This window comes from Camelina sativa, unplaced genomic scaffold (assembly GCF_000633955.1).
Source record: "Camelina sativa cultivar DH55 unplaced genomic scaffold, Cs unpScaffold06162, whole genome shotgun sequence".
In the NCBI taxonomy this organism is placed as follows: Eukaryota; Viridiplantae; Streptophyta; class Magnoliopsida; order Brassicales; family Brassicaceae; genus Camelina; species Camelina sativa.
The window spans coordinates 1-520 of NW_010927242.1; the positions used below are offsets into that span (position 1 = coordinate 1).

Below are 520 nucleotides of genomic sequence, written 5' to 3' on the forward strand. Positions count from 1 at the left end.
TTGTAAGATCCTTCTGGCTACCACGGGCATTCCGGCGTGAAGTAAGATCTGCAGAAGGAACCCAATCACCATCCTTTACTGTTATAGCACTCTGTATGAGCGTAAAGATGTAAATAAGGAACAGAGGCAACGAGCTGACAACAAATGATGATTTGATTCTTTGCGTTGGAAATCCCAATTCATGAAGAAGAGGTGCATCAATGCTTAAACCACAGTGCTGGATTATAATCTGGTATAAATACTGGAGCAGGATATAAATTTCTGTGTACATTAGCATGATGACCCAGAAGATGTGAGTAGGACCAGTGTGAACGCAGAGGGCATATAGGAACAGTGCTGCTAGATAGACCATGGAAAGCAGACTGAAGTTCCACAGAAACGCAATAATGAAGCAACAGTAGCAGACAATATCGTTATTGGACTGCATCCTAGACCAAATATGTCGAAGGATCCTTCCTATCTGAAAGCTAGTGCCATCACTACTCCTGTCAGACTGTAGAGATGTTGACCGTTCAAAAGG

The 520-nt window shown here is 42.7% G+C and overlaps 1 protein-coding gene across 1 annotated transcript; it reads right to left on the reverse strand.

Annotated features, from left to right (window-relative positions):
• Nucleotides 1-4: 4 nt before the first annotated feature.
• LOC109131840 (piezo-type mechanosensitive ion channel homolog) lies at nt 5-517 on the reverse strand (the record flags this gene model as incomplete). Its single annotated transcript, XM_019243020.1, has 1 exon — nt 5-517. A coding segment is annotated over one exon (513 nt), but the record flags the coding sequence as incomplete, so codon positions are not given.
• Nucleotides 518-520: the final 3 nt, after the last annotated feature.